This window comes from Barbus barbus, assembly GCF_936440315.1.
Source record: "Barbus barbus genome assembly, chromosome: 17".
In the NCBI taxonomy this organism is placed as follows: Eukaryota; Metazoa; Chordata; class Actinopteri; order Cypriniformes; family Cyprinidae; genus Barbus; species Barbus barbus.
In genome coordinates this window covers 436,908-463,529 of record NC_136745.1, presented here as the reverse complement: position 1 = coordinate 463,529, position 26,622 = coordinate 436,908, and the positions used below count along the sequence as shown (strand labels likewise).

The following is a 26,622-nucleotide window of genomic DNA, read 5'->3' as shown; positions in this document are numbered from 1 at the left end:
GCAGAGTCCAAGTCAAAAGTTTTTGAACGGTAAGATTTTTACATTTTTATGGATTTTTTAAGAATTATCTTCTGCTCACCATTATTTGATCCAAAATACTGTAAAAGCAGTAATTATTGTGAAATATTTTTACTATTTAGAATAACTGATTTCTAGTTGAATATATTTTAAGATGTAATTAATTTCTGGGATTTCAACACTGTATTTTCAGCATCATTACTCCAGTCTTCAGTGTCACATGACCTTCAGAAATCATTCTAATATACTGATTTACTGCTCAAGAAACATTTATTGTTGTTATTATTATTATTATTATTATTATTATGTTGAAAACAGCGGAGTAGAATTTTTCAGGATTCTTTGATGAATAGAAAGAACAGCATTTATCTGAAATAGAAATCTTTTGTAACATTATAAATGTCTTTATCATCACTTTTGATCAATTTAAAGCATTCTTCCTAAATAAAAGTATTAATTTATATAACCCATAACCCCCCCCCCCCCCCCCCCCCCAAAGAAAAAATATGACAACGATATTGACTCCAAGCTTTTGAATGGTATATAGTGTATAATGTTACAAACATTGTATTCCTTTTATTTAAGATAAATTCTGATCTTTCTATTAATTTATGCATCAAAGAATCCTGAAAAAATGTACTCAATTGTTTTGAATATTAATAATAATCAGAAATGTTTGTTGATCAGTAAATCAGTATATTATTATGATTTCTGAAGATCATGTGACACTGAAGACTGGAGGAATGATGCTGAAAATACAGCTGCATCACAGGAATAAATTACAGTTTAACACATTCACATAGAAAACACGTATTTTAGATAGTAAAAATATTAACAATTTTGATTTAGGATGCAGTAAATTTACTGCTTTTAACAACATCTTGAAAACATTAACAGCTTTTAAAAGCAAGACTGTTAAATTCTGACCTAATTTTATATATATATAATTAATCATCAGGCTCTGATTGAATTCTCATCTTCATTAAAGATCATGTGGGAGCGGTTGACCGAACTGTTCAACTCCACCACTGGATGTCACAAGAGCGCTGTGTGGCGTCTGCAAAGAACACTATAGAGTTTGGCCTAAAAAACAGCTGAAAAGTAAACAAACTGCTATTATTATTACCAAATGTAGGAAATAATAATAGCAAAGCTTTTCATATACATAGGGAAGAGCAGGGAGTGCTGTAACATCTTGTGCTTCAGTGTCTGTAACTCTGTGTGTCTGTAAGAAATTATATTTGTTTAAAAAAAAAAATCAATTTATGCATAAATGATGATAATTCAGGCCAAGTAGAAAGAGTGTTGTTACAATTTACCATAAAATCTGTTCTTGACCTGTAAATCCTATTTATAAATGTATTTATGTAACTTATCTGTAAGTATATTTGATTAATTTCTTTGACTTCATCTCAGCAGCACAAGCGTGGAAGTCTACACAGGGTTTATAAGTGTTAAGACCTGATTGATATGTTGGCCTGTGATGTTTGAGTGTGTGCGAGGACAATGGCTGATCTCAGCACCGACAGCAGCTGTGAGTGTTTACTGTGGGCTCGTGTGGAGCGCTGGAGTCAGGCTGGGCACAGGCAGAGCCAGAGGAATCTCATATCAGAGCAACAGCGGCAGGTCGCTGGATGACTGGCACAAATAGAATAGAGCTGAATTATTATGATATATAATAAAAGAGCTGAATTATTATGATATATAATAAAAGAGCTGAATTATTATGATATATAATAAAAGAGCTGAATTATTATGATATATAATAAAAGAGCTGAATTATTATGATATATAATAAAAGAGCTGAATTATTGGTGATATATAATAAAATAACTGAATTATTATGATATATAATAAAAGAGCTGAATTATTATGATATATAATAAAAGATCTGAATTATTGGTGATATATAATAAAAGAGCTGAATTATTGGTGATATATAATAAAAGAGCCGAATTATTATGATATATAATAAAAGATCTGAATTATTGGTGATATATAATAAAAGAGCCGAATTATTGGTGATATATAATAAAAGAGCTGAATTATGATATATAATAAAAGAGCTGAATTATTATGATATATAATAAAAGAGCTGAATTACTGGTGATATATAATAAAAGAGCTGAATTATTGGTGATATATAATAAAAGAGCTGAATTATTGGTGATATATAATAAAAGAGCTGAATTATGATATATAATAAAAGAGCTGAATTATTATGATATATAATAAAAGAGCTGAATTATGATATATAATAAAAGAGCTGAATTATGATATATAATAAAAGAGCTGAATTATTATGATATATAATAAAAGAGCTGAATTATTATGATATATAATAAAAGAGCTGAATTATGATATATAATAAAAGAGCTGAATTATGATATATAATAAAAGAGCTGAATTATTATGATATATAATAAAAGAGCTGAATTATTGGTGATATATAATAAAAGAGCCGAATTATTATGATATATAATAAAAGATCTGAATTATTGGTGATATATAATAAAAGAGCTGAATTATTATGATATATAATAAAAGAGCTGAATTATTGGTGATATATAATAAAAGAGCCGAATTATTATGATATATAATAAAAGATCTGAATTATTGGTGATATATAATAAAAGAGCTGAATTATTGGTGATATATAATAAAAGAGCCGAATTATTATGATATATAATAAAAGAGCTGAATTATTGGTGATATATAATAAAAGAGCCGAATTATTATGATATATAATAAAAGATCTGAATTATTGGTGATATATAATAAAAGAGCTGAATTATTATGATATATAATAAAAGAGCCGAATTATTATGATATATAATAAAAGATCTGAATTATTGGTGATATATAATAAAAGAGCTGAATTATTGGTGATATATAATAAAAGAGCTGAATTATTGGTGATATATAATAAAATAACTGAATTATTATGATATATAATAAAAGAGCTGAATTATTATGATATATAATAAAAGAGCTGAATTATTGGTGATATATAATAAAATAACTGAATTATTATGATATATAATAAAAGAGCTGAATTATTATGATATATAATAAAAGAGCTGAATTATTATGATATATAATAAAAGATCTGAATTATTATGATATATAATAAAAGATCTGAATTATTATGATATATAATAAAAGAGCTGAATTATTATGATATATAATAAAAGATCTGAATTATTATGATATATAATAAAAGAGCTGAATTATTGGTGATATATAATAAAAGAGCTGAATTATTGGTGATATATAATAAAAGAGCTGAATTATTGGTGATATATAATAAAAGAGCTGAATTATTGGTGATATATAATAATAGAGCTGAATTATTATGATATATAATAAGAGCTGAATTATTATTATATAATCTCTCTCTCTCTCTCTCTCTCTCTCTCTCTCTGGGCGCTGCTTATCTCACCAACAGGGGCTTCTGTGTTAACTGAGGCTAAATAAACACAGATGAACTGTCGAGCACATTCACAAAAATGTCCTGGCAATGTCTGCCTGACTTCACAAGAGTCTGGAAACCGCAGGAGCAGCGCGTCCCTCGCAAACACACACTGACATGAGCTCTTAAGCAGGAGAAGAAGGCATGTTCCTCCTAGAAGACTTGAAGACCGCGCTGCTCTGACGCTTTTACCTTCCTACTGGACTTTTAGCGATGAAGAACCCTCATCTGAGCGAGATCCTGCCCTCAGGAGACAAGAGACTCAAGCGCAAAGCCAGGGAGCCAATGAAGCGCGGCGGCGACGAGCGCTTGCCTTACTTTAAACTGTACAAGAACGCGCACCTCGCGGCGGAGACAGAGACGCTCGACGACAGCGCGTTCAGTGGCGCGGTGGACATGAGGATCAACGCCGTGCCTGACTCCAGACTCAGAGAGAAGCCTGTGAGCGGCAGAAGCGCTCCGGCGCAGGGCTTTCCTCTGGAGCGAGCCTTGCTTCAGCGCGCCGCCTCTCAGGCGCCTGGTGAGAGCGCGGACGCGCCTCGGGAACGCGCCGGGCAGCCGTCGATCAAAGCCATCCAGCAGACGCGCCGACTGCTCGCGAACGCGCGAGAGAGGACGCGCGTGCACACCATCAGCGCAGCCTTTGAGGCGCTGCGAAAACAGGTAGAGTCTGCGCATGCGCAACACCGCGCTCTGAGATCCACTGCAATCAAAGTTAGATTAAAACTAAGGAATGATTGTAAGCAGCAAAGAAACTTTTTCACAAGAAGATTTTTCTGCGAATGACTGTTGTCCTGTTGTGAAAGCGGTTTCACTTTATTTTGAGGGTCCCTTTAACACATTTTTTTGACTATAAGCAACATTGCATTTACATATCTACTAACTCTCATTAGAGTGCTAGTAGAGTATTAGTAGACTGGTAGGTTAGGGTTAGAATAAGTTGACGTACTTGCAAAGTTACTTATAGTCAGTAGAGTGTTCAGAAGGGACCATCAAATTAAAGTGTTATCATGAAAGCTTATCAAAAAGTCATTTTTACAAGTTAGTATTAAGTTGTATTAAGTAAAAAGTCAGTGTTGTTAATTTTCATGACTCACGAGCACATGAAGTCACCAGAGCATCAGGAGAGCTTGGAAAAGCTAACATTCAGCAGATGGAAATATTGCATTACATTGATTCAGTGAGGAGAAAAGATGATCTGAACACTGTAGTGTAAGTCGTGGCATTACTTTACTCTGGTATTACACGGCTTGCCCTCGTCCCTCTGATCCAGATATAAACTGTATTAATAGAATTAAAAATGTTTTTTTGTGAATCTTTTCTTACAAACTTGTGTGACTTCTTTTGATAAAATACATCATGAAATATAATCGTATAATCATAACTGACTGATCTAGTGTGGATTTTGGTGAAATGAGGCAGAAATATGTTATTAGTAATATTCTTGAAGAATTATATGTGGAAGATACACAGTTACAACTTCTGTGAGGCGTGAAGAAACAGTAGTGTAACTAATTACTGTTTCCAGAGAGCAATACCGTAATAATATTACTTTTGAAAGGAGTAACTAATAATGAGTAATAAACTAAATGTTTTGAGTAACAAGCCCACAACACTGCACTGAATATAGATCCTCACTGAATATAAGACATCCAGGCCACACACTCATTCTGTTTTGAAAGATAGCCAAGAGCAAATGACTGTTTGAACATTGACGACTTGAAGTATTGCAGCAAACACCTAGAATAATGTCACATCTATTTCTATAGCACATTATATAACAGAGAGAGTTTCAAATCACCAGGAAAACCTCGATGAAATCCTATTTCATGCTGTAAAGCAACTCTGACATGACAATTCCTTTTTGTGAACTTTTTTTTTTATGGCAATAGCTCCAGTCACTTCAGTGTTAGTTCAGATCAATGACAGAGTGAAGTTCATCAATTTAAGTTCAGTTCAGCTATAAGTTGTTCTACAGAAGGCAGAAATGTGATTATTCGGCTCGAGTCAGTGCAGTGCTGATAACACCAGTGTCGATGTTGTGAGATGTGGTTCAGCTGTAAAGTTCAGTTCAGCTTATGTTCTCATCAGATGGTGTGGGTCTGTGTGGAGTTAAAGGGTTAGTTCACCCAAAAATGAAAATTAGCCCATGATTTACTCACCCTCAAGCCATCCTAGGTGTATATGACTTTCTTCTTTCAGATGAATCCAACTGGAGTTATATTAAACATTGTTCTGGCTCTTCCAAGCTTTATAATGGCAGTGAATGGGTGTTTTTTTTCAAAGAAGTCCAATAAAGCACATCCATCCATAATTAAATGTACCTCAGGATTTGTAAAGAAAAATGTAGGAGGATTTTGATATAAACCGAGAGGAGACTGGTTTTCTTTTGCTAAAGTAAGGAAACTTTGCTTCCTTTGCTCCTGTAAACAAACGTTGTTTCTCGCAAATGAGGATATTCTCACCGGCGCTTACGCTACACCGACATTCTCCGTCATCCGCCGGAACGGCGTTATATTGTGAATGTGCGTATGACAGTTAGCAGAAGCTAAAGAAAACTGTTTCTAACATTTTAAATATAGATATTTTTCTTACAATAACTCGTTGATTTGCTGCAGTGTGAGGCACCATGTGAGGCACTTTTAATTTAGGATGGATGCGCTTTATTGGACTTCTTTTGGAATATTGAAAAATAACACACATTCACCATCATTATAAAGCTGGGAAGAGCCAGGACGTTTTTTAATATAACTCAGATTGGTTTCGTCTGAAATATGCCTTCTTCCGGCTTTGCTACTGTTCGGACGCTCTTGCACTTGCTCTGCTCTTTGCTCCCTATTTTTGCACTTTTGTCAGATCTCTCTAAGATTTTAACTTCAGCAGATCAGCACAGTGCTCATACAACACAATTTTTGGGGAAAATTAAGATTCTTTCCCAGCAGTTTACATTCCAGAGACGGAAAACACAGCTGTCTACATTGAAACAGACGAGAGAAAATGCCTCTCGTGGAATCTACTTGCTGCAGAAACTGTCACAGACTTCTACAAAGGATTGTGGTTCTTGAAACAAAGTTACTTGCTGGACTTCCAAATCAGGTGGAACACACAGCAGATGGTCATCACGGACCCCCTCAGCATGCAGCTGGTGAGTCCTGTGAATCTAGTGAATCTCAACAGTTTATACATGTAGAGGAAAAAGCCGAAACAGATCGACAGACAAATCGATGGCACAAACAGGGAGTGAGACCCAAAGGCAATCGAGACATCAGATTATCACGAGTATCTCGTATTGCTGCCGTAGCATCCTCTACCCCAGATACGGCTATGACAAGACTTGTAAACACTGGTAATCTACCACCCCCAATACAGCTTGAGAACAGATTTGAAGCATTAATGAATGTGGGTGAGGAATCCGCAAATGTGCCTAAACACGGATCGAATCAGCCAGCAACTAACATCGCTACTAACAGGCGCTCAAGGTCGAGCAGACAGCGGCTCTCAGCTCAGAGCACAGCCGAGCCCAGGACTCTGATAGTGGGTGATGCTATTATCAGAAACATCAGTAGCAGGACTACAACTACATACTGCCGTCCTCAAGCAAATGTCTCTGATGTGAACAAAGAACTTCGGAACATTCTGATGAAGCACAAGACTGCAAATCGAGTCATCATCCATGTGGGGAAGAATGATATTCGGAAGGAGCAGTCAGAACTCCTTAAGAAGGATTTCAGTGAACTCTTTGAAACTCTTCAAAATCTTGAAGTTCAGTCATTCATCAGTGGACCACTCCCAGCAAGGGGAACTAACATGTTCTCACGGCTGCTTGGGCTGAATACATGGCTACAGAGAACCTGCAGTATAAAAGGAGTCAACTTCATCGACAACTTCAATCTTTTCTGGGGCCACAGACAACTGTTTAAACCGGATGACCTCCACCTAAACAGACTCGGTGCAAGAGTGCTTAAGGACAATATCTATTTCTCCCTCCGTCATCCTTCAGCGGTGTGTGCCAATCTACTCGGCCTGAATGGCACACACACACCTGGACAGAATATGAGTGACCAGAGGACTTCATGTCAGCTTTTGAGTCAACATGTGGTTAACACATCCTACAAGGATACTGATAACACCACGCAGCCACAACAAGCACTGCTCATGGACATCCCGGCTGAGCCCTGCCCACAGAGCTCATCACATGCAGACTGTGACGTACTACAACAGCTCCAAGACTCAGCACCCAAGGACGACTTTCTGGAAAACAGCCAGGGAAGCCAGAACGACATCTCACAGCCAGCGGAAACACCAGAGCCAGAGCCCTGCTCACCAGATACACTATCCCTCTCTCCAGCATCTCCACTTCTAAGCTTCTCACAGAAAATGGAGGAACTGGTGTATGCTGGGACCAAACTCTCCCACTCTTTCGCTGCAAGTCCCCAGATATCAACTAACAAACGGCGGGCCCCACAACCACCAAAGACTGCAGGCCCAGCTCACCCTCCTCCTCCTGCAAGAGCTCTCCGGCCGCTGCCACAACGCCAGGGCCCAAACCCCTCTCCATCTGGTGTAGGTGAACCAAAAACAACTGATAACAGCTCTCAGTGATATGTGTCGGGTCCCCGCTATATTAGCAGCAACATTCACAAATGTTTACAGAACAAGCGGGAACCCAGTGTGCCTGTAGCCTCCTCTATTTCTGTTTTATTAAGCAATAGAAAGTCTAAGGCCTTCTCAAGCCGTACGGCTGACCCATCTAACCTGCGGCCTATAATGCATCAATCTAAGATTGCTGTAGAGACAAAATGTAATTCCATCAAGTTAGCATTTTTAAACATTCGCTCACTGAAAAATAAATAATTTCTGATCAACGATTTAATAACCACAAACAACCTGGATTTTATGTTTCTAAATGAAACATGGTTAGAAGACAGCTGCAGTTCAACAGTCCTCACTGAAACAGCCACTCCTAACTTTAATTTTATAAGTGTCTGCAGGACTGTTAGGAGAGGTGGAGGTGTAGCTGCTCTGTTTAAAGATGTTTATCAGTGCAAGCAAATGTCATTTGGTCAGTATTCATCTTTTGAATACCTAGGTATTGTGCTGAAAGGTGCTCCACACACCCTGTTTATCATTATTTACAGGCCTCCAAAATATTCTCCAGCCTTTGTTGATGATTTCACTGAACTGTTATCAATGATTTCCTCAGAGTTTGACTGTTTTGCTATTGCAGGGGATTTTAATATTCACATAGATAATGCAGAAATCAAAACTACAAAAGAAATTATAACTGTTTTAAACACTTTTGACCTGAGTCAGCATGTGCACGGACCCACACACAATCGTGGACACACCCTAGATTTACTCATCAGTAGAGGTCTAAACATCTCATCCATTGTAATTAAGGATGTAGCACTATCTGATCACTTCTGTATTTTCTTTGATATATTGATCTCAGTCACCACTGAATCTAGATCTGTCTCTATCAGTAAGAGATGCATTAACGAGAACACTAGTGCGCTATTTATGGAGGCAATATCATTAACACCAAGCATTTCTGCAGACTCTGTTGATCTTCTCCTGGAGTCATTTAACTCAAAAATTAAGAATGTTATTGATGATATTGCTCCGATAAAGGTCAGCAAGAAGACGGGGAAACAGAAATCAATTTGGAGAAAATCAACAGCAGTTCAGAGCATGAAAAGACAATGCAGAAAAGCTGAGCGGATGTGGCGGAAGACGAAACTCGAAATTCACTATAGCATCTATAAAGACAGCCTTCATGCTTTCAATGTGGAACTAGCCACAGCTAGACAGACTTTCTTTTCAAACCTTAGAAACAGTAACTTAAACAACACCCGCACTCTTTTTGCGACTGTTGAGAGACTGACAAACCCCCCAAGTCAGATTCCCAGTGAAATGCTCTCCGACAGCAAATGCAATGAGTTTGCTTCCTTCTTTTCTGAGAAGATCAATAATATCAGAAAGGAGATTGGCACATCCTCAAGTTATGCAGAGGTCACACAGATTCGACCGCAATTTCAAAAAGAAGTGACTATGTGTGTTTTTAAAAAAAATTGATAAAATTTTGGAAGAAATAGTACAGCACCTTAAATCTTCAACCTGCTATCTTGACACACTTCCCACATCCTTTTTCAAAAATGTGCTTAACTGTTTAGAAGCTGATCTCTTAGAAGTGGTGAATGCCTCACTTCTTTCTGGGACTTTTCCAAACTCCCTTAAAACTGCCATTGTTAAGACCTTTCTGAAAAAGCGCAATCTTGATAACACCATGTTGAGCAACTATAGACCCATATCAAATCTTCCTTTCATAGGTAAGATTATTGAAAAGGTAGTTTCTAATCAGCTGAACAACTACTTAAAGTCAAATGGATACCTGGACAATTTTCAATCTGGTTTCCGAGCACATCACAGCACAGAGACAGCACTTATTAAGATAATAAATGATATTCGCGTCAATTCTGATTCTGGCAAAATATCAGTGCTGGTACTACTAGATCTTAGTGCTGCGTTTGACACTGTCGATCATAACATACTTCTAGAGAGACTGGAAAACTGGGTCGGGCTTTCTGGGATGGCACTCAAATGGTTCAGGTCATACTTAGAAGGGAGAGGTTATTATGTGAGTATAGGAGAGCATAAGTCTAAGTGGACGGCCATGACATGTGGAGTCCCACAAGGCTCAATTCTTGCACCGCTCTTGTTTAACCTGTATATGCTCCCACTAAGTCAGATAATGAGGAAGAACCAAATTGCCTATCACAGCTATGCTGATGATACCCAGATTTACCTAGCCTTATCTCCAAATGACTACAGCCCCATTGACTCCCTCTGCCAATGCATTGATGAAATTAACAGTTGGATGTGCCAGAACTTCCTTCAGTTAAACAAGGAGAAAACTGAAGTCATTGCATTTGGAAACAAAGATGAAGTTCTCAAGGTGAATGCATACCTTGACTCTGGGGGTCAAACAACGAAAAATCAAGTCAGAAATCTTGGGGTGATTCTGGAGACAGACCTTAGTTTCAGTAGTCATGTCAAAGCAGTAACTAAATCAGCATACTATCATCTCAAAAACATTGCAAGAATTAGATGTTTTGTTTCCAATCAAGACTTGGAGAAACTTGTTCATGCCTTTATCACCAGCAGGGTGGATTACTGTAATGGTCTCCTCACCGGCCTTCCCAAGAAGACCATTAGACAACTGCAGCTCATCCAGAACACTGCTGCCAGGATTCTGACTAGAACCAGAAAATCTGAGCATATCACACCAGTCCTCAGGTCCTTACACTGGCTTCCAGTTACATTTAGGATTGATTTTAAAGTACTTTTACTTGTTTATAAGTCACTCAATGGCCCAGGACCTAAATATATTGCTGATATGCTCACTGAATATAAACCTAACAGACCACTCAGATCATTAGGATCGAGTCAGTTAGAAATACCAAGGGTTCACACAAAACAAGGGGAGTCTGCTTTTAGCTATTATGCGGCCCGCAGCTGGAACCAGCTTCCAGAAGAGATCAGATGTGCTAAAACATTAGCCACATTTAAATCAAGACTCAAAACTCATCTGTTTAACTGTGCATTTGTTGAATGAGCACTGTGCTATATGTCCCAACTGACTGCAATGAATTTTATGTATAATCATTTTCTTTAAATTCATTTTAAATCAATTTCTATATCATTTTAAATTTCCTTGTTTTTATTATTTTTATTTCCATATTTTTATTGATTTTTAATGTCTATTTCACTTTCTTTTATGTAAAGCACTTTGAATTACCACTGTGTATGAAATGTGCTATATAAATAAACTTGCCTTGCCTTGAAATAAGCAAATCATATACACCTAGGATGGCTTGAGGGTGAGTAAATCATCGGCTAATTTTAATTTTTGGATGAACTATCTCTTTAACAGATTAACCTGCCTGTGAGGATGAGTCAATAATAAATTTTCGTTGTTTGTTTCTCTAGACCTCATAATCATCACATTGATCTTTGACATTTGATACATCGACGGCCTGCATTTCCTCGCATGCTGACCCTCGTCTGCTTTCACAGGTGCCCTGCTACTCGTACGGCCAGAAGCTCTCCAAGCTGGCTATATTAAGAATCGCTTGCAACTACATACTGTCGCTGGCTCAGCTGGCAGACCTGGACTACACTCCGGACCAGTGCCAGCTGAGCTTTAGGGAGTGTGTGGAGCAGTGCACCCGGACGCTGCAGGCCGAGGGACGCTCCAAGAAGAGGAAGGTAACCAGTCTGTGTCCAAACTGTCATAAACGCTATTATATGAAAACAAGGTGTGCATTTCACCCTGTGCCTCTAGAAAGACAAGTTGCTCTCATGTGAACCACACTGACCGACAAACTGTGAATAATTATAGAACGCTGACTAGAACCTTAAGATTGAACTGCATTCAGTCACACTTCATTTTGAGAGTCCACTTTAGACTTCTGTTTACTGTAAGAAACTTAGCGACTACATGTCATCCAGCAGTTATTAGTTAGAATTAGAATTAGTGGTTTAATATCTGTTAACACTTTATTTTGATGCTCCTCAAAAGACATACATGCAACTACACGTCAGCTAACTCTAACCTAAACCCTAACCTAACAGTTTACTAGTTCTCTAATTAGTGGAATAAGTTGATATTGTTACTTGCAAAGTGACTTGTAGTCAGAGCTGTGTAGATTACTTACAAATTGTAGGCAATTACTCAATATTAGGTAATGTAATCTGACTACTTTTTTTAGATTACTTTTAGATGACGTTTTATCAAACTTGTTTTAAACGTACCATATTGATATAAAAAAGCGAAGAAAAATAAAATATATATATGATGTTTTGATGTCAGCATCATAAAATGCATGAGTTGATAGAGAGTGAATATTGAGTTGATAACCTAAAAATTAATTAAATCATAAAAATGTAAAGTAAAAGCAATTTAAACACTTGGACACTAAAAATATAAAATATGTACCTGTTAGTATGACCATTAACTGACATCAGAACTGTAAACATGCAAATGTGTTGCTAAATTATTGAAATATTAACGTCCTCTGCGATATTTCAACAAATATGTTATTTTAAGGGGTGACAAAACGTTTGGGAATTATTTTTGTCCAGACTTCCAGAATCAATAAAATATATGAATAATTTACTGCCGTTCTGTGAACATGTAATCCATAAAAAAGAAACTATAATCTGATTACAAGCATTTTAAAATGTAATATACTCTAATTTAGTACTAAGTATAATTATATATAATATACTGTAATTAAGTAGTACAAATGCTAAATGTTTGGAATCTGATTATGTGTAATCAATCACTTCCCAGCACTGAACTGACAGTCAATAGAATGTCCATCAAAATAAATTGTGAGCAGATATTAAGCAGACAGTCTATTAGTTAACTGACGGTTCGTAGAAATCCTGAACCATCAGTTTAAAGTGTAAGCCTGCATTCTATATTCTTAGACATAATTCTGCCATCCTCTAGTGATATTTCCTGCAAGCGAGAACAGTAACCAAGGCAGAACATACATTATGTGCGTATATGCACCAATTAGAGGGAATTTCCCCTCATCTAATAACCATCCCATTAAATGAAATGATCATCAGGTTTTGTCAGAAGCAGGACTGGGTGTTCCGCCAGCTTTTTCCTCCGCGGCTGAATTAACAGAGTGATTGATGTGTTTCTGGGGGAGTTTTATGACACCGTCATCTATGTAGTCCTGCTTTGCTGTCGCTCATGACTCCCACGTAGTGTGTTTTTCCTCTGATAGGAGAGTTCAGAGTGTCTGTAATGAGATTATTAGCAGTAACGGAGCAGCTGTGACAGAGCCAGCAGGCTGTGTGTGAAGGCAGGCATGTGAGCTCATGCGCTCCCCCCATCCTGTCAGAGCCAGACACCAGATGTTCGCAGCTCTGCTTGGGAAGTCCTGCTGGCGCCACTCAGGGCAGAGGGCAGGGGGAAGGCACGCGAGCCGAGCCCAGAGAACGCACTCCTGCAGGAACTGGCACATTCCCCAGCGCGCTCTTGGCCCGCTCCCCAGTTCTCCCTTGGCCATCTGTTCCAAAAAAACACTTTGAAATAAAAACGCAGCGCTCATCACTCTCTTAGGATACGGCTCCACGGAGCAGCTGTTAGAGAGGCGAGGGGAAACGGGAGGAGGAGGGGCGCCGGCCAAGAAAGAAATCCCTTTGTCAAGTAGAGCCAGTGAGTCTGAGGGGAAAAATGTTTTGGCACAGCAGAGGCTTGAAAAGCACTGAGCTAACATGGAAATGTGCATGAATGTTGCAATGCAACAAGTCCGTTTCATCTAGTCAGAATAGCGTGCTTTTGTTGTTTGTGTTTTTGGCAGCTAACACTGATTCTGTTGTTGTTCTTCACAACAGGAATAAAATGAAGAAAGTGAAGGTGGAGAAAGAAGGAGCTCAATCCATCAACATGAAGACACTCTCCCCGTGCAGGGAAAGCCTTGTAAAGAAAGTATAAAGTGATTTTACACTGCACTATTGACTTTACTACAGATAACCGAGTCGAAAACAAAACCGCTCCAGGCTCTGAATAATATGCTATACAACTTTTGCACAGCAGAAACGGAGATGATGTGAAATCAGTTCATTTTCCATGTTGCAGCAGACTGGTTATTTATTGTTTTTTGATTTGCAGTGTTCTTATACGGTTTAGGAAATCAAACACAGCTACAAATTTATGTGCAAATTCTGTCAAAAATGTCCTGCCATGTGCAAGAAAGAGCACATTTTCTTTCCTTTTTGTAATCCATATAATTTGTATTCTTTATTTCATCAAATACATCATAAACAATCATATAAATGAAAATGCATATAATAAATTCAGCACTCATCTCGTCTTCCATTTGTTTTGTATTAACAATCGTTCTTGTTCTGGCTCTGTCAGCCAGTCGCTGACTGTATTTTATAAATGTATTTACTGTTGAAATACTTTGTTGTAATTAAACGTAGTCCAAGAATTTATCTTCATGACTGAAGAACTGCTTTTTTAAGGCATTAATAGTCAGTTGTTGGTGACCTGCCAAAACATCAAACTCCAGGAGCAACCAGATCTAACATTCTGACCTGTGAGGGATTCACAAACAAGCCTCTATCACGTCATTAAAACAAATTAATGAACGATTTAATTATTTCAAAGTCAGTATTATCTGTTGTTCTACACACGCGCACACATGCAAAGGTTTTTTGTTTCTGTCCCCACCATTAAGCAAATAGTACATAAACAACATAAACAATCATTGAGTGATTGATTCTTTGTATTTGCTCATCAAAGCCAAACCTACTGGTCACTTTCATTTTATTATTAGGCTTTAATAAATTGAACTCCTTTCTGTGAAAACATCAAAATGTGCATTAAAATGATTTGAAATAGCAGGGAGAAGTGGAGTCAGATTATTAGACATGAAATCAGACAGATACTTCTATTTGAGGATGTCGATTATCACGTGATATAACAAAGAATTAGTCAATAGAAAAAACTAATTTATTTTATGTGAAGATGAGCCATCTGTTAACATTTCAGGGAAACTTACACAAAATATTTATTGTATTGTATTAATATAACATTTTATGAAGTAACATTCTGGAACTGTGTTTGGCTCTGAATGTGTTCAGAATTCAAGCATTTAACCTCACACAATGTTGTATGTCTCACAAATCATCCTCTGTGATCATACTCTTATCATGGTCCGCTGATACTGCCAGGAAAAGAGACAGAGCGATACTTTCATTCCCTTCTCAGACCATCTGTCCACCACGTCAAGATCTCACATTGCAGTCTTTGAATACGTCATTCCTTCCTTCTATCTGAAGGAAAGCACTCCGAGACAAGAGTATTGGTCTTCTTCACTGAACTCACCCCTGATAGTCTGGTTCCATCTCACATGAGCATAAGTCTGACCTGCACATTTCCTAAAGTGATTTTTTCAAAGATTCCAGAACAATTGGACTTTTTGCATGTCCTATGCTGTGCAGATTTCCTTTAAAGGTGACATATCATGAAAATCAAACTTTTTTCATGTTTAAGTGCTATAATCGGTCCCCGGTGCATCTAACAACTCAGAAAATGTGAAATAGACCCCAGTAAATGTTTTGGTAAGCCTTTCTCTGCAAGCTTGTGAAAAACCGAACTACTCAGATTTTGCTCCCCCTGTGACATAGAAAGGAGATCTTATTGTAATATTACAGCCCCTTAATCTGCAAGTTTCCACCCATGGTACCGCCATCGTGTTTTTTGCAAGCGACAGTGGTGTACCAGTTCTAATGCCATGACGAAAGTTTGAGCAAAGCCTCCTAACCAGTGTTGCCAAGTCCTCGAAATTGAGCTGCTGCCGCAGGTTGTTTTTCATGTCTGCGGGTTTAAACGACCCCAATAACATCATATTTATCCCTTGGAATGCAAATTTTACCAAGGGAAGCTCGCCAAAAACGTGTATTTTACCCCCAGAATGTGATTCTTTACTGGTGGACCCCCCTCGAAATGAGATAAGGCTAGTTTTGGGCTGGTTTTGTTGTGAAAACCTGGCAACCCTGATGCTAACTGTTCTGTCATCGGCTGCACTGAAGAGCACAGAACACTATTTAGAGTCCCAGCCTCAGAGGAGACAAGACAGCAGTGCATTTATTGATTTATTTACTATATATTACACTGCTGCCACACAGATGTGTGTATTTGACAGTTTAAGCGCTTTCTGTGCGCGAGCTTCAGATGTGTGCGCTCAGAAAACCCTATATCAGAAGTTTAAACTGATATGGCTTTAAAACGCATGCAAATAAGTTTTCAGTGCAATAGATGTGACAATCAAAACCAAACACGTGTTTTAGCAGAGTATCTGAGGTATGAGCTGTGTCCCTATTTTACAAAAGGGAGCGGGGAAACACCAGCTCATTTGCATTTAAAGAGACATGCATGAAAACTATGAGTTTTTGCTTCCACTCAAAATGGGCATTTTCAAAATTATATAATAAATGATCTGTGGGGTATTATGAACTGACACTTCACAGACACGTTCTGGGGACACCCGAGACCTATATTACATCTTGTAAAAAGTGGCATAATAGGTATCCTTTAACAAGAGGTTTGCTTCTCTAAACCTCCAGTTGGTGTACAATTACACCACAACAACAACTATATTTGTTTTGGTTTCATTGTGATTTACATTGTAATTACCAATTATTGATAATTTTCATTTGTGCCTTTCAGGTCTTCATACTGTTACCACAGACTTTCTAAAAGGTGGTGAATGTCCATCTCTGTCTCCCAACATTTGGTGAGACCTGCCTCAAGATCTGTCCCATCCTCTTTCTGCTGAACCTTCCAGAAGGGAAGAAGCTTTAAGCTCTTTTGGGAAGGAGAGGTGTTTGGGGTAGCACAGGGGTCGATGCTGGGCCCCATCTCTTTCTACATATGTAACATTACTGAGTCCATTCATACAGGGACAGACTGGCCATAGGGAGCATCAGGATTCTTCCCTCTGGGTCGGTCAGGGTGTGGTCTGACCAGGCTGTCAAAACCAGTTTTTCATATAAATGATTTAAACAGAAAAACTGAATATCATCAGGCTGGCACATCTGTATAGCATGCAGATCTCACACTCATTCACAAGGTACTGGATCAGTCTTATTACAAAATATGTTTTCCAAGTTGCTGTCTAGGCAAGGAGAAACAGGAGAGACTAAATAAACCAAAGGACTTTTTGTTTTATGATTTGTCTTAGCTAATGGGAAGAAAAGCATTAAGACGCATAAGTGTAAAAGTGTGACCCCATTCAAATATGTGGCTCCGTTCCAGCACAGGGCTTTGTTAAGGCATAAATGAAACCATGTGATGGACAAAAATGCTGTGAACCTCACCAAAAGTGGTGTTCCACAATATCAGGAAAATCACATCCACCTGTCTGAATACTCTGCACAGCACATTTACATTTAGTCATTTGGCAGATGCTTTTATCCAAAGCGACTTACAATTGGGGAATACAAGAAGCGATTCATCTTGAAGAGGCAGTCAGACAGAGGAAGTGCTCGTAACACCAAGTCTCAGTCATTGTTCAAATAAGCTAGTATGCGGAGAGAAAGATAGAGGGAAAGATTAAGGTTTTTTTTTCAAGTCAAGTAGTGCCGAAAGAGATGAGTTTTCAGTTGTTGCTTGAAGATTGCCAAGGATCCGGCATTCCCGATAGGGGTGGGAAGATCATTCCATCAGCCAGGAATGGTGAACGAGAATGTTCTGGAGAGTGATTTTGAGCCTCTCTGTGATGGTACCACAAGGCGTCGCTCACTAGCAGATCTCAGACTTCTGGAGGGGATGTAGGTTCGTAATAGTGAGTGGAAGTAGGAGGGTGCTGAGCCTGTGGTAGATCTGTACGCAAGCATCAGTGACTTGAACTGGATGCGAGCTGCCACTGGTAGCCAGTGCAAGGAGATGAAGAGAGGTGTAACATGCGCTCTTTTGGGCTCGTTGAAGATCAGTCGTGCCGCTGCGTTCTGAATCATTTGTAGAGGTTTGATTGTGTTTGATGGCAGACCAGCCAGAAGAGCATTGCAGTAGTCCAGCCTGGAAACGACAAGGGCCTGGACAAGAAGTTGTGCAGCATGCTCTGTCAGAAAGGGCCTGATCTTTCTGATGTTGTGGTACTTCTGCCATTCGAAGACAACTGCAATTCTTTCCAGCTACAGCACTGATATTACACGTCACTGTTTCCGGGTCAAAACGCTCCATCAGATGGCAAAAACAAACACCAAATGGTGCAAACAAAAACCCACAGTGTGCTGTAATACTACTGGGGCGGGATCACAATCCTAACCTTTCAAGTTTCATCCTCAAATGTGAGGCAAAGGTCCGATTCCTACTCTTGTTGAATAAATGAGCGAAGGAGTGGAAAAGGAGGGGATCAGTCTTAATGGAATAGGCAATACACCCTTTTTATCTAAGGCTACTTAGGGAATTCAAACTAGATGGGATTTTGTTGGAAGATTCGGAAAGTCAGGAAATGAGTTTAAAGTTTAAGAACTGCAAGTATCTAAAAAAAAAAGAACACTAGAAAGGGAGAATTTTTGTGTTAACAGAGAAAAGCTGGGATAAAATATTATCAATGAAGATAACATTGACAACTGAAATCCATGCTCTCTGCCAAATATCAAATGCTTTATCAACATCAAATATGACTTTAAAAAAGTATTTTATTAGTCTGTACAGCATTTAAAAAAACACTGATGAAGCACAAACTAAAAATGTGTCTTGCGTCTTAAATATGAAAGACATGGTTTTCTGTAAAACTGCTTTGAAACGACACTGGCAGAGTATGAAAATGGTTGTACTGACTAACGAAGTGTGAAAATCTCAATACTGTCTTGCAATTGTATCAGTGAGTAATATTTCTTCATTACTTAGGACTTGCAAGTAAAATTGAAAATGACCCAGACACTCTTGAAACTCATTTCGCGGAGTTCTTTTGAGACATAAATGCTGTCCCGTGCACTTTTGAAATAAGACAGCTAACATTAATCAGCCCAGAAGAACAACAAACAATTTAAAAGATCTACACTTGCAGGAAGACTGAAGATGACCGCTGCAGTCTTTAGCTGGAGATCATTTAGCTCATTACAGCTCCTCAAAATAGTGGCAGGAGCCAGAAAGGAAACTTTAGTATCCTGTGTATGAACACGTGTGTTTGTGTGTGTGTGTGAGAGAGTGTCCACATGAGAGAAGGGCAAATGGAAATAAGAAATCAATTTATCACGTGTCAGATGTAGTCTGGAACAGTTTTCTGCAATTTTGTGACCTCACGTGACCAAAAAATCAAAGATGAATGTCATTTCTCTTTACTAGACGTTTACTAGACTGTTTCAGTGTATTTTCTACAACGGCTCCATCTATTGGAAAAGTACAGTTATTGCACTGACAACAAAATATAGATAATACAGATAACATTAACAAAAAATATGCATAATGCAAATTACAAATTATAATATTTTGCATGTTCAGACAACTACAATCTGCTTACGTTTTATTGCTTATTAATATAAACATTCACACAAAAAAAGGAGGCATCGATTTCCCACCAAACTGCTTTAAATAAAATATTTTACTTTGGCAAAATAGCTTTATAAAATAAAAGACACTAAAAATGAAAATAAAAAATTTAATCTAAAACCTCAATCTTTTTGTGATACTTGTTTTGATCTGATAAAAAAAACAGAATAGTCAGAGCACCAGTATCACAGCTTTAAACATGGTACAATACTCAGTAGTAGTGTCAATTATTGTTTTCAGTTATTCCCTCACTGGTGTGAAATCTTCCTCACACGTGCCACTGTGAGAGTCTGTCCCTCAGCAGAAGACAGTCATCTTGAACAGAAGTTGCAGTGGATTCCTCCCGTGAGGTCAGTAATAGTGCCGGACGTTACCAGACGCTTGAGGAAAACCGTCTCCGTCTGAACATCATGCATGGCTTCCTTTAGCATGGATGTCATGAGTCTGTGGTCGTAGTAATGGAGAGGAGCATCTTTCTGGCTGAGGTTATAGCCAAAGCCTGCTAAGCTCACCTCATCACACAGGTATGTTGCCAGATTGAGCGCAGACACTCCTAAAGTAGGGACATTCTGGAGAGGAAACAACATTTTAAGAATTGATTTTAAACACACACACGATGCTATGAAATGTTTCATATACAAAAAATTTAAATAATTGAATATTGAAATATTATTTGAAAAAAGAAATGATACTCTGTGAAAACTAAAACCACTAGATGGCGGCAACGTTTCAGTCATTTATTAAACTAATTCATTCAAACAGCTGATTTGTTTGAAAACGAAGTTTACAAATTAGTCTCCAAATCACTGACTCACTAGATTCATTATACAATGGCTGACTCATTCAGAAATGAAGCAAGCGACTGTTTTTATGAATGAGTCACTCAATCACTTGATTCGTTCAAAACTGTGGATTTATTATTTACTTATATCATATGATAAATATAAGAGGGTGATTATTTTATCCTCATTACTAGAATTTTAGACTTGTATAACTGCATTCTAACAGATTCCATCATGCAGGCAGTCGTCCTGCATCATGGTCATCAGACACGGTAAGATGATGGAACGGGGTATTGCGTTAAATATGTTCATCATTTTAACACATAAAACCAAAACCTTCCGCCCTATAAAAGCTAAGAAAAGCAGCTCACCTGGTCCCAGCCCCAGAGGTGCTCTCTAACACTGGGATAGTGAAGAAGATCCAAAGCTGTCTCTCTAATAATCTCTGGATTCAGCAGACGGAACTGGGAGGCCTTGAGCGGGAGACTCACTGGCACATTCTGCCAGAAAAACAGCCAGTCCCACAGCGACTGAAAGGTGACGTGTTAAATGTGACATTCAGACATACTGCAGTGATCTAGACAATCATTTGCCTGATGCGCAAACAAGCACTCACAACAGACGTCTTGGTAATCATCGCATGAAGCCAGTGGAAGTCAACAAATTTATAGATTACAGCCACAAATCTGAGATCAGAATCCATGTCTTCCCAGACCTTTGGGGAGCCCTCAGGATAACTCATCCTTATGGAGGTGCGGTTCCCGACATCTGCACTGAAACCTCGCACTGGACCGCTGTTCAATCTGCACACAAACAAGAGTCCTATATATATATATATATACACACACACACACACACTTTTAGCTAAATCAGACAATTTAAGATGAGCAGACTCTCACCTGATGATGGTATCAAACTGGTTAAAAAGAGGTCCGAGTCCTAGTCCTTTCAGTATCCCTCCATTTCCAATCACTAGACATCGCCGACAGTCCCTCCCTCCACGTCTCTCTTCAGAAGAGGCTGGTAGGAGGTTCAGGATCTCCTGAAGTTTGTTCTTCATGTCCAGGAAACCAAATGGTGGGAGATATTGGAATATTTGTTCATTCAGATGAGTGTTCTTGTCCAAGAAGGGCTCTAGCACTGGTGTGGAGCTGTGATATTCAGCTTCCATTTTCCGTCGGGCGAAAGAAGGACTGCATTCTTGGGCTAGTATGTCTTGGACATAGGACTGGACACGCTGTAAGTGAAAATACACTGCTTAATGCAGACGCACATATTTACCCAACTGAAAACATTTATTTTGTGCAATTTACCTCATGGTAAACGGGACATCAGCAAATATAGTAAATAAATTTCATGTTTTGGCAATCGTGGACAGGCACTAGTCTGGTTTAGATCCTACCTGACATTGCTTAAATATCTGACCGTCAGTGGTTCATAACTCCGGTTTTAGGGAGCCACAGGATTTGTATGTGTGAATCAGAAATATAGAATGCAGTTCTGTGCCCAGGACCGGAGCTGAGAAGAACTGCATTAGCTGATATTAGGAAGCATAGCATTTGCTTTCATGGATATGCAGACAACACAGCTCTCATAATGGATGTCCTTGCCACCATTGCCTTTGGACTGTTGTTTTTATTATTATTTTTGCCCCATAACATCACTTGACTTCTTTTCAATTCTCTGCAACAAGTGGGTGTCAGAAAAGAAAAGTTGCATGGCACTGCTATCAGGGCACATCTGCTTTTCCATAAGCGGCAGCGACTATCAAGAGAGTGAATTTAAATTTAATTTTAAAATTGTTCATTTAGCGGAGTTTTATCCAAAATGACTTACAGATGAGGAATATATTTTCATTCCAACCATATGCTGTTCTTCCCACACTGATCTGAACAGACAAATCACATGCAGAAGAGCAGGCAGAAGTAGGGCTGCACGATTAATCGAATGTGACAGTCATGCACATCTTGTCAGTAAAGCCGGTTTTCTAATCAGCAGTAAATCTCCATCACATGCTTTCAGATGGAGCAGCATTTACTACACAGAGCCATATTTCACTGACAAGCTACGCAAAAAATAAAACACAGACAATATAATTGCACAATTATTAAATCAAAGATATCTTCTGCGATAATGGACCATTTGAAAGATAGGTGGCAGTAATGCACTTATAAGTCTGCGATCCACCGAAGAAGATGATGATGCATCACATGCTGGATGTTGTGAATGCGTTCAGGATCAGAGGTAAAAAACAATACAAATACTGTTCAGTTTCTTGCACAGACCGATTGCACAATACCCTCATGTCTTTAGACCTCAATGTATCGTCAGCTGCAGGGTTTAATTTGGTTTTGTCTGTGTATGTTTTTTTTTCTCTCAAAGCCGTGAGTCCCATTGGCTGCCATTATATGACTGACAGACTGCAACGGTTTGAGTTAAAAATCTTTGTTTGCGTTCTACTGAAGAAACAGTCATCTACATCTTGGATGCCCTTGGGGTAAGCAGATAAACATCACATTAAATATTTGGGTGAACTATCCCTTTAAAGCACTACATTGTTTTTTGTTACAAGTACATATGAAGAGTTCATTTGCAAAAACCGATAACTCCATTTTTATTTTTCATTTTCAGAAATCAAGTTTTTTTTTTTATTACGCATTCCAGGTAATATCAATCAAATTGCAGTTTGGTTGTTTTGGTTAAGTAATAATAACTTAAATACAGGTAATTTACAAAATTAAAGTTAATTTAATAATTTATTTAATAAAGTTAAAGTTTTTTTTTCATATTATAAGATTGTTTTATAGCAAACGCATATAACTCCACATTTCATGTTTTTAGAGTTAAAAAAACACTTGTTTAATCTTTGTAATCTCCTCAGTTGACAATGCACATTCCTGACAAAAGTTGTTGTTGTGATTATAGATTCTGGATGTGATTACACGCAATACACAGAGCGTTTCCCTCATCATTGTAACACGCTGCTTTTGCGAGTATCCATGAAAATGTTTCAGCTTTTACTTTCCTTTTACACCCTAAAGAAGATATCACAGGATATTCATCAAGTCCGTCGGAATTATCCATCCTCGATCACTTTTAGTCAGCTTTGACGAAACTCCTCTCAGCTAGCATGTCTTTCAAAGGGAAAGTAGCCTTGTCACCTGACCTGAATACAGCGCGCTGATTCGCTAGAATGGACTTATCGGCTTCTGTTCACAAACAACAAGAACGCTCGGCTTCTGCAGTAAAACGTGAACTCACGACGCTTTGGAAGTGGACAATACAGGCTGTTTTGACAAAATGTGTTTAGGGTTCAGATTAGGGATGGGCGATATACCGTTGAAAATTCTCCTCACGATAAAAATTTGTCTCCTCACGATAATAACGATAAGTCTAGTTGATGACGTAGTTTTGTGCGCGCCCGATTCACTGTTCACGTGCGGAGTGAAAACAAGCATGGCGGAAGGCGGACGTGAGGCTGACAGTGCGTTCACACCGGACGCGACTTGCGCAAATAAATCGCGCTATTCGCGCGTAGTTGGACGCGTGAACAATTTGGGTTTACTCGCTTCATTCGCGCGTGAAATTCACTGCACAACAGACGCGAATTCGCGTCATGGGCGGGGCTTCTGCCAGGCGCACATGTATGACTGCCACAGAGAGCATATGTATAGAATTTCGCTCTAAACGCTCAATTCGCGCTGCGTCATTCGCGCGAATTGCGCGACAGGATGTCTATTCGCATCTTTGCATTGACTTAACATGTAAATCACTCGCGCTTAACGCTTCATTCGCGTCTGGTGTGAACGCTCCATGAGGAGGAGCTTGTTGTTACGCGAGGAGCTACCTCCACAATTTGCAACTGGTTTGGTTACAGAAAATCAGATGAGGAGCAAACTACCGTAATATGCAAAGTGTACAGAAAAATGGTGGTTACAAAGAGTGGAAACACGTCCCATTTGAATTTGACATAAAAGATGCCATACTTTTAATAAAGTTAGAAAAATGCCATTACAAAGGTAAAAACTAAATCCCCTGTAAATCACTTTAAGGAGTCAAATATCACCTCGTAATGGGAAGGTTAATTTTTGATCAGAATTGTTGATTATTGATTTGAAGGTGCTGCTAATTTTTTGACCGTGCTCCTAAATATTTTAAATTAGGAGCACAAGCGCTCCTAAAAAGAAAAGTAAGCGTAGAGCCCTGAGAAATATTTCTCATGTATGTGACGAGCCCCAATTTTAAGTTTTCTTTTTTTTATTATTATTATTTTGTTGTTTCATTATAAGGAAAAAATGCAAGTGATCCGCGCGAGCAGATTTTTTAAATAAACATTGTCCCCCTCTTTTACTCTCACAATGAGCTTATCATACTCGTTTGCTCATTAGTAGGGTCTATGATTTCCTCAAACTCGGTGCAGAAAACATGGGACGGAAGCGCGGATCCAGTCATAAAAGCGGAATTTACTGTAAAACGCAGAATTTCACGTAATGTGTCATATTTTTGATGAATAAATAAAGAACAGGTCAGTACACTTAAATCAAATTGCGATATAGTATCTGTCAATATTAAAATCCTTTTGATCTTTTATTTAAAAATTTAAATTTTTTTTTTTTTTTTCAAATACTCGGACACAATTATTGGCACCCCTAGAAATTATTATGAGTAAAATATCTGTGAAGTATATTCCCATTCATATTCACAGTTTTGAGCACTCCAGGGTGATTATGAACATGAAATTATCCAGCCATGGCTTCCTGTTTCACAGAAATATAAATAGGAGGGAAAACAAAGCCCAAATTCCCTTAATCATCATCACAATGAGAAAAACCAAAGAATATATTTCTGATGTGCAGCAAAAGATAATTGAGCTTCACAAATTAGTGAAGTGGCTTTAAGAAAAGAGCTAGAGCAGTGAAAATTCCCATTTCTACCATCAGAGCAATAATTAATAATTTCCAATCAACATAAAATGTTATGAAACTGCCTGGAAGAGGACGTGTGTCTCGTCCTGATGCACGGTGAGGAGGAGAGTTTGAGTGGCTAAAGACTCTCCAAGGACCACAGCTGGAGAATTGCAGAAAATAGTTGAGTCTCGGGGTTAGAAAACCTTTAAATAAATTGTCAAACAGCCCCTTCATCAGCACGTGTTGTTTGGGAGGGTTTCAAGAAAAATTCTCCTCACTCATCCAAAAACAAACTCCAGCATATTCAGTTATCAGACAGGACTGGAACTTCAAATGGGACTGGCTTCAAATCATAATGAGCTTTTTAGCAGCAAACACTCAAGATGGGTTTGGTGAACACAGGGATAAAAAGTACCCCATGTGTACAATGAAATATACTGCTGTATTTTTGATGTTGTGGGCCTATATTTCTGCTGGAGGTCCTGGACATCTTGTTCAGACACATGGCATCATGGATTCTATCAAATACCAACAGATAAAAAATCAATAAGTGACTGACTCCGTTGGAATCTTATAATGGGCCATGTTTGGATCTTCCAACCGGATAATAATCCAAACACAAACCTCAAAAACAACACAAAAATGGGTCACTGAGCACAAAACCAAGCTTCTGCTGGCCATTCCAGTCCTCTGACCTGAACCCTGTAGAAAATGAGTGAGGTGAACTGAAGAGAAGAAGCTGTGAATCTGAAGGATCTGGAGTGATTCTGGATGAAGGAATGGTCTCTGATCTCTCGTCAGGTGTTCTCTAACCTCATCAGGCATTATAGGAGAACATTTAGAGCTGTTAAACTGGCAAATGGAGGTTTCAAAAAGTATTGAATAAAAGGGTGCCGTTGTGGCCTATGTGTATTAGAGAAAAACATTTATTTCATAATGATATTTCCCCCCATTTTAAATTCTTATTATCCAATGAAAGGTTAGATTTTTGTGAATTTCTTAAAATAAAAGATCAAAAGGATTAACAACGCAGGTTAATTTTCACAGCATTCTTTGATCATATTTACCAAGGGTGCCAATATTTTTGGCCATGACTGTATATTGATATTTAACGTGTCACATCGTTACATTGTATCATTAGACATTTGATTGATGTATCGATACATATCAATGGATTGTTACACCCCTATTGTTTACATACAAATGTAGACTGGTCTAATTTGAATCCAAAAGTAAGACTGATTACCTAAGTGCTAGTTGGTCAGACTACAGTAGTCAACATTTGAAGTGGATCAAAACCGTTCATCAAAGTTGTCCTAAAACCAAAACAATACTCGTTCTTGTCTTAGGACAACT

At 38.3% G+C, this 26,622-nt stretch overlaps 2 protein-coding genes across 5 annotated transcripts in view; one reads left to right on the top strand and one right to left on the bottom strand.

Moving 5' to 3' along the window:
• Positions 1-3,483: 3,483 nt before the first annotated feature.
• On the top strand, positions 3,484-14,766 carry LOC306883089 (transcription factor atoh8-like). Its single transcript, XM_079438181.1, has 3 exons — positions 3,484-4,153; positions 11,567-11,758; positions 13,907-14,766. Exons 1-3 carry the CDS (start codon positions 3,704-3,706, stop codon positions 13,910-13,912), a joined length of 648 nt encoding a protein of 215 aa, XP_079294307.1. The 5' UTR covers positions 3,484-3,703; the 3' UTR covers positions 13,913-14,766.
• A 3,941-nt stretch (positions 14,767-18,707) lies between these two features.
• st3gal5 (ST3 beta-galactoside alpha-2,3-sialyltransferase 5) overlaps positions 18,708-26,622 on the bottom strand; it is a 31,851-nt gene continuing 23,936 nt past the window's right edge. For all 4 annotated transcript variants that reach the window (XM_079438533.1, XM_079438534.1, XM_079438536.1 and 1 more), the window contains 4 exons: positions 21,259-21,596; positions 20,976-21,162; positions 20,731-20,889; positions 18,708-20,146 (listed from right to left, as the gene is read on the bottom strand). In XM_079438533.1, coding sequence (XP_079294659.1) covers positions 19,889-20,146; positions 20,731-20,889; positions 20,976-21,162; positions 21,259-21,596 — 942 coding nt within the window. In that variant the 3' untranslated portion in view covers positions 18,708-19,888. The remainder of the gene's footprint in view (positions 20,147-20,730; positions 20,890-20,975; positions 21,163-21,258; positions 21,597-26,622) is intronic.